Genomic DNA, 19,510 nt, shown 5'->3' with positions numbered 1-19,510 from the left:
TGGCAAGGCTGGACGGGCCCCAGCAGCAAGGCCGAGCCCTGCAACCCGCGCCAGCCCGTTCGGCAAGTTGACCTGCGCCAGGTGCGCCGGGCAAGGGGCACGCCTGGGGAGATGGACGCATTTTTAGTTTTATCTGTAACGGAGAGTCTCGTCCCGGGGGGATGGATTAGCAAACCCCCCCCACTGAAGGACGTCACTCAAGCAGTTTCCCTTTCGCGCAGGCCGGCCCCGGCGGTGCTTTTGCCTGCGTGTGACCGCGCCGGGGCCGCCTCCCCAGGGGCCGGCACCCCCTTGGGGCAGGCACCCCCTGGGGGTGGGCGGCTGGAGCCGCCGGTGCTCGGCGGCTGCCCGCGCCCCCTCGCACCAGCGCGGGCGGGCTCGGCACGCAGGCGCGGCCCCCGGGCGCGGTTCCCCGGCGTGCGGCCGCCGCCGTGAGCGAGTGACAAGTGGCAGCGGCCCCCGCGGCCACACGCGGACTCCCCCGCCCCGCCCCGCCTGCGGCCCCGCGGTCCCTCCGCGCCCGCCGAGCCGCGGCCCCGTGGGGAAGCGCGGCGCGCTATGGCCCCGCCGGTCCCCACGGCGCGGGTGGGCGCAGGCGGCGCACCTGGGCGGGGCTACCTGACAGTGATTGGCAGCTCGGCGGCAGCCAATGGCGGCGCGGGGAAGCGGGAGCCGGGAGGGCGGGGCCGGGCGGCGCGGAGCGGGGGGGGGGGGGAGGGGGGAGCTGCGCCGCGGAGCGTGTGCAGCGCCGCGGGGCCGCGGCCGGTGTCGGTGCGAGTGAGGGGAGAGACCCTGCGGGGGGCGGGGGGGAGAGACGGATCCGGATCCCGATCCGGTGCGGCGGCCGGTGGCGGCGGCGGGAGGAGCCGGAGCAGCCGGCGGCGCGCCGTGGAGGAAGGAAGCGCAGGGCTGGCCGCTGCGTGTGCAACCTGGCTGTTCCTGCTGCCCGCGTCCACTCGCGGCTTTTCCTGCCGGCGCTGCCTGACAGCCGCCCGCCGCGGGTGTTGTCGCCGGGGGCTTTGGCGGGGGGGGGGGGAAAGAGCCAGCCGTCCTAACCGACCCGGAGGCGTGATTGAAAGCGAGCAATAATTAACTGGAGGAGGAAGAGGAGGAGGAGGAGGACGGGGGTGGAGGAAGACGAAGGAGGAAGGCACCGCGCGGCAGAGCCCAGCCGAGCCAGCGAGCGGCGGCGGGACGCGGCAACTTCGGCCGCAGCGGAGAAGCCGGAGCCCTGACCGCAGCGGCGGCCGCCGCCTCAGCCCGCGCCTGCCCTGCCCGAGGGGGGAGAGCCCCGCCGCCTCCCCGGCCGCCGGATATGTCGGAGCATAAGGCCGTTGATCCCAAGTTATCGACGACGGACAGGGTGGTGAAAGGTGGGTGCTGCGCCCCCCGCCCTTCCCCCCCCCCCCCCCCCCCCCCCCGCCGCCCTTTCGGCCGGGTCGTCCCGCCGTGGCCCCGGCTGGGGTCGCGTCCGTCCGCCCCTTCCCCGCCCCGGGCAGGTACCGCGGGGCTGCCGGCGGCACCGCCGCTGGAAGCGTCAGGCTCGGCCCGGGGACTTGCGCCGGGCCCCGGTGGAGGGTTTGCGTTTTCCCTCGCCTGCCCGCCCGGCGCTACATTGCAGCATTTCCCCCCCTTCCTCCCCCCCCGCCGCCTCCCCTTCTCCGCCTTGAAGGCGCTGCACAGGGCTGGCGTTGGAGAGAGGGGGAGCCCCAGCTTCCTCGCCAGCCCCAGTGCCTGGGGGAGAGGGGGGCAGGGCTCGGCCCCCTCCCCCAGCCCGCCCGCTCCTCCGGGCATCCCCCCTTTCCTCCTCCTCCTCCTCCTTCTCCGGACTGCGCTCCCCGGAGCCCCCCCGTAGGCTGCGCCGCCGCTTGTCACTGCCGTTCGGCTCCCCGCATGCAGCAAGGATGTCTGGAAACCTCCCCGCGCCGACAGCCGGAGCTCCGCTCTCCCCAAACCAACCCCCCCCGCTCCCTGCAGGGCCGCCCCCGCGGCCCCCGCGGCGGGGATGCCGGGCGGGGGGTGAGGGGCCGTGGGCGCAGGGGGGCGATGGGCCGCGGGTGCTGTGGGAGGCGGCGAAGGCAGCTTCCTCCTCCTCCTCCTCCTCCTGCTCCTCCATCGCCGTCTCTTACTGAGGGCCCGGCCTGCGTGGATGTGAAGTTATCCAGCAGGCGTACCGTGGCCGTGCACCCGCGTGTGCGTGCAGATGTGCGTGGGGGTGCTCGGCGCAAACACGTATCGGCTCCATGATTTTTGCTCGGTTTCGAAGGTATCCGTGTGCTGCGAGCCTCGGCCGTGTAAACAAACTAGGGTTTGGATGAACGACACATTGTGCCCTGCAGTACAGACCAAGATCTTATTTACCGGGGCAGTGCCTGATATAAATTGCACACGTGCGTTTCTCGGTACGTGCGGAGTGCGTGTGTATTTAGGGGTTTGTTTTTTCGGTTTGGTTTCGTGTTCCCCTTCCCACCCCCGGCCACATAGCTGGGTGCACTTGGATACAGTGTATTGCATCCGGTTAGGTTCTAACCCCCATACCAGTACAGGTTGTGGTGGAGAGCACAGGTCCTAGATGCAGTATCCATCCTTCCAGAAACCAGGAGGCTGGAAACTGAAATGGCCTTGGAATATATACACTTTTGTATTTACATGAGTGTACACCGAAACTAAACACTCAATGTAAATATTATTTGGAAAGGCATATTATTTATGTTTTTGTGTTTATATTTACACTAACCTTCTTATGCCTTTTCCCCCCTCTTAATTTTTTTTCCCTCCAAATGAAATTGTAGATCTTCAGATGTTGCAAGAAATGTAATTACAAGCAGGATAAATATTTTTTTAAAAATTACTTGGATTCACCTTTATCTTCTAATATCTGGAATATTTACTGCTTGTTTAAGTAGTCAGTCTGTTATATCACACTAAGAGTAGGCTTTAGAAGCCTGGAACAGCTATGTTTAGCTGATGCTTGTCTTCTGTAGAAACAACAAATGACCATCCCATTGGGAAGACTTCTTCGTGATTATGGGATGCATAACTTTTTTTTTTTTTTTTTTTTTAAAATCTGCCTTGGTCATAGCACATGACCAAATGTCCTGATCTTTGCTGCGGCAGAACTTCCTTTGGCTTAAGTTGATGTTCATCATGAATAGGAATTACGTCTGTATTTACAAACCCCTAAATGGTTTCAGTACATCTCAATCTATTTTGTCAGTAATCGCCTTTTGCATTTTTCACACATGTAGCATCTCAAACATCTGAAATTACCATTTCTAAGAAAACTTAGCAGTATGTATGGTTACATATTTTTATAGTGCGACTGAAAGAGAAATCAACTTTGTTTAACTGAGTTAAACTATTGAATGAAAAGAACATACATGCTGCTTAGGTGTCCATCTCACCTGGTAACTGTTGTCTCACAGTGTCAGTGCTTCATTGGAGATGTGAAGATTTAACTGGTTCAGTCCTTTATTAAATATTGAAATCTCTTTAAGGTCTTAAAATAGCATCCAAAGAGAGTAGTACACAGTAAACTGAATCTTAATAGGATTATTCTTTGCTGTATCATAGGCACTTCACACTGCCTTCGTATACACTGTAAGGAAATCGAGTAAGAAAATAATTGGTGGCAATAATAGAGATAGGAAAAGATTATGTTGTTGTTTCTTTCCTATAGGACATGATTTGTACCTTCTGGAGACGAACAACTGAAATAGGCTTGCAGTGTTCAATGGATAAGGAATAATTGAAAAAATAAAAAGGCATCTTGTAAGCACCTATGCAAGTAGTTGGAGAACCTTGGTATTTTAGAGAGGAAAAACAGATAATCTGATGTTGGTGAGATATAACCTGTGAAAACAACTTCTTATTTTTTGAAGTTAGAATATCATATGAAACATTACTTGGAAAGGAAATGTCTTTAGTATATGGATGAAGGCTCTGGATTAAACTCTCTCTTCTGTTTGCTTGTGTGGGGTTTTTTGCTTGTTTTTATTGAGTTTGGCTTTTTTTTTTTTTTTAAACCTTTTTGGTTTGCTGGTGTGTGACAGGAGATGTCTCCTTCTAACAACAGTTCTGGGCTGACTGGTGAAAATCCTGGCTGGGCACTGTTATGTAATGGCCAGGTGGGTTTGGGGAGGTTACGGTTCCGGCAGCTTCATGCAGATTGCTTGTGGCTGAGGGCTGCCTCTTCAGGGAGTTGCTCTGGGATTTTTGTTTTGTCTTCTCAGCTTAAAAAACTCAAATACTCTGGGAAGTGGGGTATTTGCATAGCTGAGGACTTCATCTCGCACTCATTTTGCTTTGTGTTGAATTGCCTGAACTGTGCTTAGAGTGATTTAAATCAAAAATGAAACATGCTTTTGGGAGAAGGGGAAAAAGCCTTAGGAACCCCTAATGCTTGTAAGGTCCTGGTCTTCTCCCACCTCTCTTATGCAGCTAATGCACAATTACATTTGGTGGTTGGAGTGAAATTTTTGGCTCTGACACTGTCGTGCAATGAGCAGCGTATAGAAGAAATTCAAGTCTGTGTATTGTTAAGTTTTCAGAAGCAGACTAACTCGTGTTGAAGTTGGCAAAACTCTGTTCTGCGGAACTAAAGGAAAAGTATGTGAATGCAGAGGATGCAGTTACGGTTTGAGAAGTGCTTTTTTTGATTTACTCTTGTGTTCTCCTTGAGATGGTACATATGTTATGATGCAAATTAGATAATTCACCATTGCTCTCTGGATTTTGTGATCCTGTGGAGGAGCAATACTTTGGTCTGTTGGCTGCAAATACAATAACCTGTACATTTAGAATCTTGTAGGATCAAGCTCAGGACAACATACTGTTGCAGCAGATGCTGACTTGACATATGTATTAATTGAAATTTCTTGCTTTTTTGTTAGAGGTATGATGCAGTCTTCACCTGGTCAGAGCTGTCTTTAAGTTCTTGTTTTCCTTCAGGACTGAGAAAGCTACTCCTTATACACGCTGCTTTTAACTCCTGAGACTTGACAGCCAGTCTGGGCTTGGTTGTTCTTGTGAAGGTAGGAATACCTGTCCAGGAAAAACTGGATTGAGGATACTAGCTCATTCCTCATGGGTCACATACCAGCTGTCTGATGTCAACAGCTTTTGGTCACTACTGACATTAGTAAGATTTGAACCCCACTGACCTGGAGGGAAAAGCTGTGTATCGTGTTACTTGACCTCTTCAGAATATTCAGTGTTGCATTACTGCCTTCTAGAAATACTGATCTAAAGCAGAGTCATCCTAAACAAAAACTGAAAGTGAACTGGAGTGATCATACAAAGAAGTGAAGTCAGTATTTCTTGGAAATCTTGCTGTTAGCTAGATACAACGATTGTTTTGATTCTTCTGGGCCCGTCAGATGGTTATGCGCTTTTTGAGTGGTTTGGTTTTCTGGTTGTTTTTTTCCTGCTTTCTTTTCTTTTCTTTCTTTTTTTTTTTTTCTTTGAAGGAAAGTGGAGTTTTAAGGCAATCCTTCCATCTTGGCTGTTTAGATGGGCTCCTGCCATGGCTTGTGAACCTTGGTGTTGGCAATCTCCTTTTCCTCTGTGCGTTGCATGCGGAGGTGTACACAGTTATATCAACAATTGACAACACCCAAAAAAACTAGACACTGGTCTCTGCTGTCTCTGGATTTTAAACTGTGTCATTGTTAATGGTCTTCTAATGTTCAGGCTGTTGGTTGTTTGTAATATAATATGAATGCCAGCTCACGATCAATATGTTAGCCATCAGTGTTAATTTCAGATTTGTGAAAGGTGAAGTGCTGTCAATAATGGGAATTAGCAATGAAGTTTAGAGTTTCCATTAGTCCAGGGAGACTTGTGTGTACTTGCCAAAGGCTTTTGCTCCAGGCTGAAATCCAGTATTGGTGTATTGCAGAAGCCTGTCTCTGTCTTGCTCTGAATCAAGCGGAGTTTTTCCAGCATAGATGTATCCTGCAAGTGCTGGGCTGCCCTTCTGTGATTTTTTTGAGTAATTGTGTGATGACCTGAATGTCAGTAGCATTGGTGAAATTGATATATATTTTGGTGTAAATTTGAGTGTTAGGAAATGTATTATAAGGATCAGTGTTACTGGGATAGTTATAGCTGTCTAATGACAGTAGAGTAAATGGCTATGTGCCCCTATTCTGAGGGTGCTGAAGATTCAGAATCTGCCTGATTCTCATAAGGGAAAGGAAGGAGTTGCTCTGGCATAGGAAAGCTGACTCTGTTTTTCTGGAATGCGCTTGCTTGCTCTGAGGAAGCCTGCATCTGGGTTTAAAGAGTGTTATTAACTAGAGAATCCACCTTCAGCTCTGTCAGAACGGTGGCACTGGTACAGCTGGGGATTATCTGATCTTCTCCATCCACTTTTACCTTCATTTGAAGGAATGGGTGTTCCTCCACCTCAGTTTTGGTAACTCTGTAATTGCAGATCCTCTGGTACCTTGGTGAGCAAGCAATATGGGGTGCAGCTGAGAGCGGAAAACAACTGAATATACTTGCATAGGCTTATGGTTACTTATTAAAAAAAATTAGGTTGGCTTGTTATTTTCTTATATGTAGCTACTTTGTTCTTATCTCATGGTCAAAACTAAGTTAATACTTGTAAGACCAGTGGGTTCTGTCAGTTGGATGTTGCTTGGGTATTGCAGTCTTTGTGTATTTTACGCTGTGTAAACCTGTATATATGTGTGACGGGTGTATAACACTTCTAAAGGATTGTGAATGTAGTAATGAGAAACTGAAACAAAACCAAAGTACTGTGCTTGACAGTTATGCTTGTGTAATAAAGCTGATGATTTATTTTGATTTGTGAACTCACTGAGCCTCTTAGTCATTAAGATCATTTTGTAAATAAGCCCTTTAGCAAAACAAGTCTTTTGCTCTATAGGTGTAGGGGAAGAATCGTGCTCACACTGAAGGGTGCCTTTCTTGTGTAGTTCTTGCTGTACTGCATAGGTGGGAGGCTTTTCTCATGGTCTATATTATGAGAGTGGCTTGCTGAGTGTGCTGTCTCAGGACTGATACGAGGTGAGGGATGAAATTGCTTTTGTTTCTGTGGCTAAAGCAGTCTTCTGTTACCTGTTCTTTTTGGCCGAGCCTATCAAGAGAGCTGGTGCTTTTGATACCACCGGTGGTGGTGAGAAACTTGAAAGAGAAGTTCATGCTGGATGTTATCAGCATTTAACTTAATTGGAAAATATGAGACAGTTGAGGTCATTTTCCATAGGGGGATGTTGTATGGAACAGTTGTTTCCTCTCTGCTATCCATTCCCAAATTCAATGGTATCTACTTCCATTGCATGCATCCCACTTAGAGATGATAGATATTGCATGGTTATTCTTGCTTTTCTATGCAGGTTGTGGCAGGAAGATCAAATGCAAAATATATTTGCCTTTGATTACATAACTTGATATTTTAAATTATTTTTTTGTAGCTCCATGACTTCCAGAACTCGTCACATTCTTTCCCATCTGGTATTCTGAAGGGATTTTCTGTCAAAAGTCATCTTGGGTAATGTCAATAAATAAGTACCTGTAGCTTGGATACTCCAAACTCATCCTGTTTTTCAGTTCATTCTATTTTGCTGAGTGGTTCCTACTTAAAGGACAAAAGCAGGACTATAATTTAAATTCAGTACTTCATTTTAAATATGAATGTTAATGTGTCCAAGGCTTCCCAGTAATGTTGAAGCAGCATGTAGTGGCGTAGTTCCCTCTTTGGACCTTTAAAGAATGTGGAGAAAAGTACTTCCTTAAGAGTATTTTAAGATACAAAGATACTGCTTAACACTTCTCAAGCGTGCCATAAAAGAAGCCACAAGTTTCTGAAGTAAAAGCCACTTCAAATCATCTTCATGAAAAGGTGCCTTCTTATATTCTTTTGTATGTGGTTTCACAAGTCAAATGCAAGTTACTATTGCATAATGGTTCTTGAGCAGAACACTTAAAATAACTTCCTGTTCTGATTATCAGTCATTTACCTTGACTTTCTCCCATAAAATATCATTTTATGGCTACTCAGTCAATAATGGTGGAAAGTATCATCCCAGTTCTGAAAAATATTATAGCTTATGTGCAGCCTGGTTCATGTAAGTGCGTGGCTCATTGAGCGATCTGTCACTCAGGTTGTAGATTCAGATGTGTTATTGCTGAAGGTTGTACCCCAGGTACATTCTTGTTGTTTTCCTTCAATTATTGAATGAAGGAAGAGATAGAAGAGCGTGTGTGGAGAAACAGGGAGACAATAAGTGCTATGATGGTAAATTTTTCTTTTAAAGATAAAAATCTGAACTACTTATTCCTACCCTACTTACTCCTCTACCAGAAAGCCACTACTGTTGAAATAACACCTCCAGAGTAGTACCTCCTTGACAGTAATTTACGTGCATTTTAAACGGACTATGATATCTATATTTATAAGCGAAGTTAGTCATGTTAACGTTGATATGGCAACGCTGCTGTATGAGGAGAACATGACTGTCTTATCTAAGATTGAATTATGATGCCAACACAATCTCCAACTAATTTCCAACTAATACCATTTATGTTTGGAGCTGGAGAGGGAAGGAGCAGAGTGGAAGGGCACCAGAGTTCAAAAATGGTGGTTTTAGTTAGAAGTTAATTTCTGGGTGTCTGCATGTCTGGGTGTTAAGCATGTGCTTAACGTGTAGATGAATGCTATTATGTCCTTTTAGGGTGTACTTCATGAATTTTTTGAAAAAAATTTAGTCTGAGGATTGTCTACCACTCAAACTTCTTTCTACTTAGAAATAAAGCTGTGCTGTACTCAACTTCTGTTGCAGCTTTCTTTTGTTTTTGGTGAGTTGTCTTCGTGTTTCAATATGTCCTTTCTTTTCCTGCCTATTCCTTTCCTACAAACTTTTTTCTCCTTACTGTTCTCATACTTACTGCTGAGTATGTTGAGCAGTGTAAGTGCTGCCTTGTAGTTGTGATTTGGGTGCGTGTACCTAATGCAAGAAGTTCACTGAACATGGTGTCTTTCCTTTGGTGCATCTATAGGCATCTGTAGGTGCCTGGGGAAGCATGTGAGAACAGGGGAAGTATATTCTGCCCCTTCCTCAGGCTTCTGTTGTAATTCTGCAGCCAGCTGCTGACTCTAGCTTTCGTTTCAGTGAATAGCTCCACTATCGGTGTGCTGCTCAAGCTCTACCCAACTTGTCACAGAAGGATGTCTCTGTTTTGCAGTTCAGCTGCAGCTTGCAGGTTGCTTAGCAGTAATGTGGAAAACTCACAGCGTGACTGTTAGTTTTAACTTGTGTAGTTTGCAAAAATCTCTGAGGGCTAGCATAGACAGTGGTGTGTTTTCATTAACTTGGAGAGACAGTATAAGCACTCATGCTTTGGTGTCTTTGCAATCAGACACAGAAGTTAGGAAGGCAGTATTTGGTGAAGTTGGTAATACCCTGAAGTTCACCACAGATGAGTGAGCTTTAAAACCGCCAGCTTAAACTCTAAGCATAAAAGGTGCAGAACCTAGTCTGTATAGAGATTCTGCAAAATCTTTGTGGTAAAGAAAGAACTATGCTAAAATATGGTTGCATTAAGTCTTCCAGTAGTAATAGCTATTTTCTCATCTTTCAGGTAGGCACATATGACTTAATAAAATAATTGAAGTCTGCTGCATTACAGGACTTTCAAAATTGAGAAGTGCTGTAATGGGATTAAACATGTACTGATGGAGACAGGTATTGGTATAACAATACGGGTATTCTACACCATATTATTTTTCTTCATCCCATCTTTTAGAGGCATGCAGCTTAGGCATTTTATTGCATTGGATTTGCATTGGCCAAAAAATACTTTCCTTGAGTCGTCCTGACTGTTGCACAATATAGAACAGATGGAGCGAAAAAGTATAACTAACCTGCTATGGAGCAAATTCTGCTATAATGTTGGCTGTGATACTTGCTAATTATACAGAAATATCAAGCCTGCACAGTGTTGCCACAAGAAAGGAAGTGCACTTTGAACTTCTGATTGGAATGGTGGAAATAACATATGTTAATAATGGGTTACGCAGATGTGATGCTGCAGACAGTCTTTAACACTCATTCTGGGCATTGTTCAATAGGCTTAATTAATAGAATCCAAACTACAGGTTTTTGGCCTAATTTAGTGTGTGATTAGATTTTAATTTTTAATTTTAAGCTTTTGTGAGTGTCTTTGAAGGTAGCTTGTGTGACTTTTTAATTTTTTTTTTTCTTAACTTGCTGATAGTGACAGCTCAGTAATTGTGTGGCTGCATAAAGCAAAGTTCCTGAGTTGTTCATGTTTTGAAGTAACCATCATTTGGAAAGAAATCCTTTGCAGTCTAGATAGATGGCCCAAAGCGAGAAAAAGAGGCCTGGCTTCTGACATGTTTTCCGTTGCTGTGTTTGGTTATGAGCACGTGTTTAACAATTATTTCTCTCTTTCTTTGGATAGGGATGCTTCGTTTCTATTGTTCTTTTGCTGTGACTGTATTTGTTACTTGTTATTGAGTCCCAGATTGGTTCCTATGAAAATGGATGTATGCTGTGTATGATTAGGTGGTAGTCTTTCTGAAGTGTCTGGAATTCTTCTGGAAGTGCTCTTCTGTCCTGAAGTGGAGAAACTGGTAACATGAATGCTAGTTTTCTTAATAAATTAGTGATTTCCTTGGTAACTAGGGGAAAAAAAACCCCAACAAAACGTGCAGGAACTGGTGACTTTGTTCTGGTCTATAGTTCTGTATGGGTGAGTTTTGAGGGGAAGGCACATGGCTGGAGGGGAACATATATCTATTTTCTCTAGAAGTGACATGAAATTACCTGAAATAGTATGTTCCAGGTACTGTGGAGACTTGATGTAGGAATACATACTTTGCCTTGGCTTTTTCTTCATCTGTTAAGGAGTAATGCTCCAGTAGAGAGAGTTGTATCTGAAAATTCTTTGTGCTTATATATGTGGGTTTTTTTCTATTTTAACCTTTTCTTTGCTTTTGTATTTGAATTCTTATAAAAAATCTGATTTGGTTCACATATAGTACAGTAAACAAAACAATTAAAATCTTCTAGATAGGGAAGCTCACCCTGTTGTTGGCTTCAGAGAAAAGATGTTTTATCAGCCACTTTGGCCTTGAGATAGTTTTACTCAGCACACTTCTTTTCTGTAACAAATTCAGGATTACTTGGCTGAATTCTGCTTTTATTACTGGAAAAGACAATTTTAATAACTTAATACCATTTATTTACCATCATTTTTTAAGCAGTTTAACATAATTGGCAATTTGAATGCAGAACCATTCATACAAAATCCCTTCCTATCCCCCCAAACACAAAAAGCAACCCATGAACAGAAAGTTTAAAAAAAAAAAAAATCAAAACAGAATTTAAATAATTTTTTAGTCTCTTTTCCATCATGCTTGCCAAGTGTTGGTTTGATGTAGATTACAATGGTCATACTGTGTTACAATCTTTGAAAAAGTGCAACTGGTCATTAGCTGCAATGACACGAACAGCTGTAGTATTTTATGATAACAGCTGGGAACAATCTAGTTCTCTTCAATAACTTTCTTTTATTGTTCCTTTCATGCCATTTTTAAAATGAGAAAGCAAGATTATTGTATTTGTTCTCTATTTTACACCAGGGATTTCTTCATAGGCAGTGGTGGCAATTAGGTATCAAAATATGCCATGCTGTTTGTGACTTGGAACATTTCCCTCTGCAGGACCTGTTTCATAACCCACTGAAATCTGCAGGAGTTGGAGTCTTGTCATTAACTTGAGTAAACTGTGAATCAAGTCATCATCCAAGGGCTTATAATTTTGGCCTTACTTTTCAGTCCATGATTTCTCTTTGGTTTAAACTGCTTTGTTATATCTGATCTTACACAGCTTAGGGCAGGACAGCATTAGCTCTTAACACTGAGCAAAGTACACTTCTACTTTGCAGTGCTCTCATTTAGCAAGTGGAAAGGGACTTGTCTCTTTGTAGGTGGCTGGTTTCCCAAGAAATAGTTTGCTGTTTTGTTGCTGTGTCTTCCCAAGTGTAGTCTAAAACATTTTCCATGTTTATCGTTGCAAAAACAAGTAGGAGCCTTTCTCATGTATAATTTTTTTTGTGTCCCCTTACAAATAAATTTTCTTCAGTAATGAACACATCTGGGTTGCCTTAAGTAAAATCTGTTTAACTTATTTTTCTGGTATAGAGTAAGACTTAATATTAAAATCACACTGGTAGTACTAAAGATGTACATACCAGATCTCCATCAGCGCATTGTTTTTTTCCCTGAGAGATGTGCTGTTCTGTGTCACAAGTGGTGATATCAGTCTGTGATTACTAGAGAGGAGCCTAATGGCATAATCAAGGTACATTGGGTGTAAAGCTGAGGAGTTTGGAAAGAAGAAATGAAGAGCACAGTGGGCAAGGGTGTGTGTTTTCGGTGCAGTGAAGCGTTACTTAGAGAATCGTATCTAGTTTGGAAATCAGAAGCAGAGAGCTGTTTTAGGAGTGCTTTGCCTAATGAGTTATATTGGCTCAGGTGAATATCTTAGTGGTGTCTGTGCAGCAGGGCGAGAAGCTATGTGGTAGCTACTAAGGAGCTTGACTATCAACAAGCAGAGAACTGGCAAAGGCAGTTGGTGAAATTTTTAGTTACTCATATACTCTGTGTGTATAAACCTAAGTTTAGCTTGGATTAACAGTGAATGATCTTTCTGCATCTTTAAGAAGAGTTTCCTGAGATAAAGTGCTTATAGTTTCTGTTAACTGTAACAACTTTTAAGCTGTTTGTCCTTATGTTATCAGTAATAAGGAGGGGAAAATGACTTTGAGATGCTATCTTCTGAGCATACTGAGATGAGATTACTTTTGGTAGAGGGAGGGACGGAGGAGTGAACTCAAAAAAACCATATTTGTACTACAAAAGAGGATGAACCTGCATTCATTTCAGTTGAGAGATTAGTTTTAGCTTCTGGGCTGTTGACTACCTTAACAGGTATGGGTTGTTTTCTTTATTATTTAACTTTCTGCTCGCCACTCCACTGGAGAAACAGAGTATCCTTAATTTTTATAAATGATGTCAGAAATGCTTTCTCAATCACTCATAACTAAAAAGTATGAGCTCTGACAACTTCACAGAAGCACAGATTGGTTGAGGTGGAAGGGACCTCTGGAGGTCATCTGATCCAGTCCCAGCTCTCTCAGCCTTTCATCATAGGAGAGATACCTCAGTCCCTTAAATAATCTTAGTGGCCCTTTGCTGGACTTTCTGCAGTTGCACTGTATCTCACAGTTTCTGTGTGAAATCTAAAAGTAAATAAATGTTAATTTATACATATAAAGAACTTGCATATTAGGGAGTAGCACACTCTTACTCTTTTTAACAAGGTACTGCTGCTTCCCTGGAGCATTGAATCTCAGGTGACAGCTACATCACATGTAAATACTGTCTGTTTACCACATAGAAGATGAGGGATATTGCTGTCATTAACAAAAGTCTTAACTCTGTGTGAACTTTTTGTACAGTATTAACCTCACATCTTGTATCCTATTGTCACAGACAATACTTCACTGTAGGATATTGTTTGTATAACCTAGGCTAATCTTAGAAGTACTACTAGTCAGAAAGTTACTCTGCAGATATCTTTTAGGTTATAATCTGGTTGCTATGGTGTCTGAACATATATTAGACCTTTTTTTTTTTTTTTCCCCCTCCCACCCCCTCAGATTTATGGGAGTTGAAGGAGACAAAGGTTATTATAGGTCATTTTAGAGAATTTGCCAGCAGCCTCCTGGACTGCGTTAGGAGGAGTGTTGCCAGCAGGTCGAGGGAGGTGATCCTTCCCCTCTTCTCAGCACTGGTAAGGCCACACCTGGAGTGCTCGATCCAGTTCTGGGCTCCACAGTATGGGAAAGACATGGACATACTAGAACAAGTCCAGTGCAGGGCGACAGAGATGCCTGTGGGACTGGAGCATCTTTCATAAGAGGAGAGGCTGTTCAGCTGGGAGAAGACAAGGCTCAGGGGGATCTCATCCTTGTGTATAAATACCTGGTGGGAGGAAACGAAGAAGCAGGAGTCAGGCTTTTCTCAGTAGTGCCCAGTGACAGGGCAAGAGGTAACGGGCACAAATTGGCATCTCTCACAGTAAGTGAATTTTCTGATTTTCAAACACTGGCACAGGTTGCCCAGGGAGGTTGTGGAGTCTCCGTCCCTGAAGACATTCAAAAGCCATCTGGATGTGGCTGTGGGAAGCTGGCTCTAGGTGGCCTTGTTGAGCAGGGCTGTTGGACGAGATGACCTCTAGAGGTCCCTTCCAACCTCAACCATTCTGTGATCATGTTTTACTGAACACTTTTAAATGGATAATTAAAATGCTGTTTATCAATTCCCAGACCTTTTGACCAAACATGGAATACAGAAATCTCCCTTTAAAAATGAAAGGCTATCTCTGCTAATGAGGTATTCTACAAAAAGAATGCTTTGTATGATTATGAGGATCCACCATACATTCATATACTTTGAAATAGCACAAGACATGTTGCATTGGGAAATTATATTGGTTTTTTTTTTAGTTGACGCATCCATATGTAGCTGGTAGTGTTGCTGGCAAAACATTTGCACAAATCACTCTTGACAAGTTGCAGAATCTCCTGAGCATGTGTAGCTCTGGAGTTCACAGAATCACAGAATCTTCTAGGTTGGAGAAGACCTTGAAGATCATCCAGTCCAACCATTAACCTAGCATTGACAGTTCCCAGCTACACCATATCCCTCAGCGCTATGTCGACTCTACTCTTAAACACCTTCAGGGATGGGGACTCCACCACATCCCTGGGCAGCCCATTCCAACACCTAATAACCCCTTCTGTAAAGAAATGCTTCCTAATATCCAGTGTAAACCTTCCCTGGTGCAACTTGAGGCCATTCCCTCTTGTCCTATTGCTTATTACTTGGGAAAAGAGACTCGTCCCCTGCTCTCTGCAACCTCCTTTCAGGTAGTTGTAGAAGGTGATGAGGTCTCCCCTCAGCCTCCTCTTCTCCAGACTAAACAACCCCAGTTCCCTCAGCCGCTCCTCGTACGACATGTGCTCCAGACCCTTCACCAGCTTCGCTGCCCTTCTCTGGACACACTTGAGTAATTCAATGTCCATTTTGTAGTGAGGGGCCCAAAACTGAGCACAGGAATCAAGGTGCGGCCTCACCAGTGCCGAGTACAGGGGTAAGATCACTTCCCTGTCCCTGCTGGCCAAGCTATTTCTGATACAAGCCAGGATGCCATTGGCCTTCTTGGCCACCTGGGCACACTGCTGGCTCATGTTCAGCCGGCTGTCAATCAACACCCCCAGGTCCCTCTCTGACTGGCAGCTCTCCAGCCACTCCTCCCCAAGCCTGTAGCACTGCTGGGGGTTGTTGTGGCCCAAGTGCAGCACCCGGCATTTGGCCTTATTGAAGCTCATACAGTTGGCCTTAGCCCATCGCTCCAGCCTGTCCAGGTCTCTCTGCAGAGCCTCCCTACCCTCGAGCAGTCAACACTCCCACCCAACTTGGTGTCAGCTGCAAATTTACTGAGGGTGCACTCAATCCCCTCATCTAGGTCATCAATAAAGATGTTAAACAGGAGTGGCCCCAAAACTGAGCCCTGGGGGACACCACTCATGACCGGCCGCCAACTGGATTTAACTCCGTTCACCACAACTCTTTGGGCCCGGCCATCCAGACAGTTTTTTACCCAGCAAAGCATGTGCCCATCCAAGCCTCGAGCAGCCAGTTTTGCCAGGAGAATGCTGTGGGAAATGGTGTCAAAGGTCTCACTAAAGTCAAGATAAACAACGTAAAGTCAAGGTAAACAACAGTAAAGGTTTGGTGTACCTTGAAAGCAGGGACAGATAGTATGCCCACTGTACTTTGCTTTGGGCAATTGTAAGAGAAATGGAAGAAAGCTTTTATATAAATTTCTCATATTTATTACCAACGCTTCTGTTGTGACCATCAGAAAGGTCCATTTTCTAATTACTGAAAGGAGTTGTTATCTTTTACTAGTCCTTGGTTCATCTGATATTTCCATAGTGGCATGATGATTAAAACTGAGGGTGATGGCAATTGTCTTTCAGCTCTAATACTCTCTCTTTTTCTTCACTGCTTTCTCATGCTTTTTTATTTCCCTCTGAGGATGCACATTGCCCTGTAAAGCTGACTAGGAAATACCTGAATATTGCAAGTATAAAAGTAAAATCAAACCTGTGATAAGGTAATCTCTTGATGTGGGTGACAGGGAATGAAAATAAGCATTTTAGAAGAGTGTGAGTGTGACAAAAGTATGCTGACAGCTTTAGAAAAGTTAGTAGAGCTACCACACTAGAAGTTTTGAACAAGTTTTCTAGGTGGAATGACCTTCGTGGATAATTAATCTGGATAATGGAGATATTTTTTTTTGTAGTAAAAATGCAGCTTCCAGGGTTGCTCGGTGACTAGATACATTTGAGGAAAATGATAGACAGAAACTGTGAATTACCTCAGTGCTCATATAGATCATACTGTATAATAAAAACTTGGGGCAGCATGCATCCTTATGAAAGAAGTTTAAATGTGTTTACTGTCTTTACAACATTCTGGACAACAACTGGGAAGTGGACATACTAGTGCAGCTAATAAATCTTTGGCCTAATTATTTGTAATTAGAAAAGTTATGTCAAAAGATCCCTTGTTCTGGAGAACTTCTGGTTGCAAAAAGGCAAGTAGAATGTCGAAGAGTTGCCTTAAAGATACTTAAAGAAAGGAAACGAAAAGACAAGTTGAACATAGATATCATGACCTGGAAGGATGTTCCTGGCAACTGAATACACCAAAGGAGCTGAAGAGGTGCTTTGAATAGATGGAAATGAAGAGCAAATGAGAAACCCCAACAACCCACAGGTGCTGGTAATAGCATATGTTCACCTACCCGAAGTGTGAATGGCTATTCCAGGAATATCTCTTCAAGCTGTGCTGCAGGGCATTTCTTCCAAAAGGGCTCTCTGATGGTTACGCCTTCATCTCCTGCTCAGGTACAGGCCATGCAAAGAGAAGGTTTTTTTAGCACAGTGAGCACCTGTCATAGCCACAAATAAATCACCAGAGGAAAATGTTTCTATGGGTTATATTAGTGAAAAACTTCTTGAGAGTGACCGTGGAGGAAAAGTTACTGTATAGCTATTAAAATATGTTTTTATGAAGGAAAACGTATGATGTTGGGATTTGTTGTTAACAACCTACTGTATCCTGATGCTCTGATATATTGGGCAAGATTAAAAGCTGACTTCAGTTTGTGCCATGTTTTATCTGAACCAATGATGTAAGCTGCTTCTAATAAATAATTTTATCAGCAACTATTAACACAAAACCATGGTTTCATAAGGCTTTTAAAATTTTTGCCTACAGTCTTAACATAACAAAATCGGCAAAACTGAACACTGGTTCTATCATGATTCTCAGAAAATAAAGGGCTGTATGAGCGCAGTGGATTCTTCCCACACCTTGATGCAGGGACAGAATTTTAACTGCATCCCTAAAGGTTTAGAAGAAACATTTTTTACTTCAAAAATGCAGGTTTTATCTTTGTTCAAAGATAACTGGTGGCAGTAATAACACTTTCTAACGTGCAGAGAAGCTGAACGAACTTGGAAGAGTCAGTGAGATCAGATGGCCTGTCTAGCCAGAGAATGCTATAAAATCCTTTCACAACTGTATTTTAACTACAGAGTGCATTACCTTTGCCTGAGTTTATGTTAATCCAGTACCATAGATTATTTTGGTGAAAATCATTCCTTTCAAAGTGTTCCTCTTCCCTCCTGAGCATCAGTCTTTTAGAAAAGATACCTTTTTTTAAAAAAGCATAACAGCATTTACAAACAGTCGTCTATAAACATGGGAATAATACATGGCAACAATTTCATTGGTGGAGTCCTTGTTGAAAGCAATGTTTGCTTGTTTTTTTTCTTCAACTTCTAGACATGTGAAATTGTATTTCTTTATGAGTATCTGCCAAGATTTGTCAGATTTATTTTATGTCAGTTGAGTCTTCTGAAAGTTTCAGGGTACTAGGGACCTAAGGAGGAGCAGGATGAGTTAGCTCAAACTTTCCATGCTGTAGGAGGCTGAGAAAGTAACAGGCTGAATTTACTACTGGTGCAGTACACAGCAGCAGTTAGAAAGGATGCTGCTCAGAGCTAGGGAAAAACACAAGTGGAGTTTGAATTACCTTTCCTTTTCTGCATCAGCATTTGTATGAGGCTTATCCTTATGCCTTCTGTCTGCTTTGTTACCATGCTACTAACAGTGTAAATATTTTCTACAAACCTAGCAGGCCATGCTTTTGCATTTTTGAGTTAAAGAAAGTGATTTTGTACTAGCTCGCCTTGGAACACTCTATTTGGGTATTGTGCTATTTAGTGTAAACTTTACATTTAAGTAATTCAAAGGACAAATCTCATTTGGTATTAACCTTCGCTAGTAATGAGTGCTGAGTATGATAAATGGACCAAAGAGGATAGTTAGTTATTTATTCATGATTATGTATCTGCTGCACTGTAGAAGTCTCCATCAAGGGGCTGGTTTCTCTTGAAGGAAGCCACTAGAAGAAAACAGGTCGACATGGGTGATGTGTTTGTACATGGCAGGACTGTAACATCCCGCAAACCTCTTACTGAGATCAACGGGTACTTTCAACCTTTACGTCAGAACTGGAAATAGAAAAATGTTGGATGTTTTCTGTTGAATGGTAAATACTGGGCATGCTACAAGCTTGTTTCTGATAGAACAGCATCCCCAGTCTGTGTATGTGTACCCGTTTCTGGTTCACTGGCATTGCAGCAGAAGAGACAATATTCGAACCTGAACTGGTGTATAAAGGAAAGGTAAGTGTTAAAATCTCTTTGCTTGAAACCCCACCAATTCCCTCTTCAGCCTTTAACTTCTAGTTTAGATGGTGAAATAACTGTGGGTACTTGTGTGGCCAGGTAGGTCTTGCAGAGGCAGTAGCATTAATTAATATTTTGTGCTATGTACTGTCTAGGTTTTGATGCTTTAGAAAACTTCAGGTTTTTTACCGGAGAAAAGTCTTGGGTCCCAGATTGCTAAGTCTTAGTGAAAATTAATAAATTTGTTCCTGAGTTAACCCAAATGAATGCCTTTTGATTCTTTAAAAAAAAAAACAAACCAAAACCAACCAAACATCTTAGAAAAATGTATGCATCTGTACATGTATTTTTTTTTTTCTTTATATGCAATATATGGACTATTCTTGAAAAGGAGGATGTTTTCTTGCTTTGGTGACCTCGCTGCTATGAAACCTGTTCATATGGCCTGTCTAATGTCATACCAAGAAACTGGTGATGACTGGAATGCATGTTGTCAACTTCTGTAATCAAGGTACTTGAAATATTTACAATACTGTGGTTATTGTAAAACTTCTTATATACATATACATGCACACACAGTGTAGCTGTCCGACATATTTTTACCTTTCAAGTTTATGTCCTG

At 43.6% G+C, this 19,510-nt stretch overlaps 1 protein-coding gene across 2 annotated transcripts in view; it reads left to right on the top strand.

The window, feature by feature from the left end:
- The first annotated feature begins 787 nt into the window (after nt 1-787).
- The window catches only part of PPP3CA (protein phosphatase 3 catalytic subunit alpha), a 203,573-nt gene continuing 184,850 nt past the window's right edge, over nt 788-19,510 (top strand). The window contains exon 1 of one of the 2 annotated variants that reach the window (XM_074823175.1): nt 788-1,373. In XM_074823175.1, coding sequence (XP_074679276.1) covers nt 1,316-1,373 — 58 coding nt within the window. In that variant the 5' untranslated portion in view covers nt 788-1,315. The remainder of the gene's footprint in view (nt 1,374-19,510) is intronic. The other variant, XM_074823176.1, reaches the window with a different exon arrangement.

The sequence above is a fragment of the Strix aluco genome, chromosome 4 (assembly GCF_031877795.1).
Source record: "Strix aluco isolate bStrAlu1 chromosome 4, bStrAlu1.hap1, whole genome shotgun sequence".
Classification (NCBI taxonomy): Eukaryota; Metazoa; Chordata; class Aves; order Strigiformes; family Strigidae; genus Strix; species Strix aluco.
Note: the sequence above shows the minus strand (reverse complement) of the source record. Positions and strands in the feature narration are given on the sequence as shown.